At 35.5% G+C, this 583-nt stretch overlaps 1 protein-coding gene across 1 annotated transcript in view; it reads right to left on the bottom strand.

The window, feature by feature from the left end:
• The window catches only part of LOC113457435 (zinc finger protein 664-like), a 38,313-nt gene that overhangs the window by 37,145 nt on the left and 585 nt on the right, over positions 1-583 (bottom strand). Inside the window, 2 exon segments of the mRNA XM_026784754.1 lie at positions 509-523; positions 526-583. Coding sequence (XP_026640555.1) covers positions 509-523; positions 526-583 — 73 coding nt within the window.

Below are 583 nucleotides of genomic sequence, written 5' to 3'. Positions count from 1 at the left end.
TCTCTTCCGGGACAATCCGCCCCTGGATAGCACACACTCACCCGTCCAGATGGGATTCCTCAGCAACTAAACAGGGCCGCCCGGTAGCCCAATGACCCGGTGACCGAGATTGGTTGTTTTTATCACACATTATCTTAACATACAATCAAGAAATGTTATTACTCAATTTACTCCTACTAGAAATGTTTACCTATTTATAGTAATTAATTCTTGAATAGCATGTTTACAATGATATATAAATTGCGTTTACAACAAATGTTTGATGACAATAAAGTTTAAATCTGGATACAATGTTTCTAAATTTCTAAGAACTGCATAGCTATCAAAGTATTGACTAAGATTTGAAAATTAATTGAAGGATGTGAGTCTGTGAAATAAATTGGCTAATGCATGAAGATCTGTACAATGAATTAATGTGAGGTATACTAAGAAATTTCATGAAATGTACCCATTATATGCATTTTGTGATGCTTTCTAAGACTTGAATGTGTGTGAAAGGACTTGTCACATTCTTTACATTTTAAGGCTTGTCACCAGTATGGAGTCTGTGGTGAATGTGAAGAGTTGCTCTATGGGTAAAGGA

Source organism: Microtus ochrogaster, chromosome 2 (assembly GCF_000317375.1).
Source record: "Microtus ochrogaster isolate Prairie Vole_2 chromosome 2, MicOch1.0, whole genome shotgun sequence".
NCBI lineage: Eukaryota > Metazoa > Chordata > Mammalia > Rodentia > Cricetidae > Microtus > Microtus ochrogaster.
Note: the sequence above shows the minus strand (reverse complement) of the source record. Positions and strands in the feature narration are given on the sequence as shown.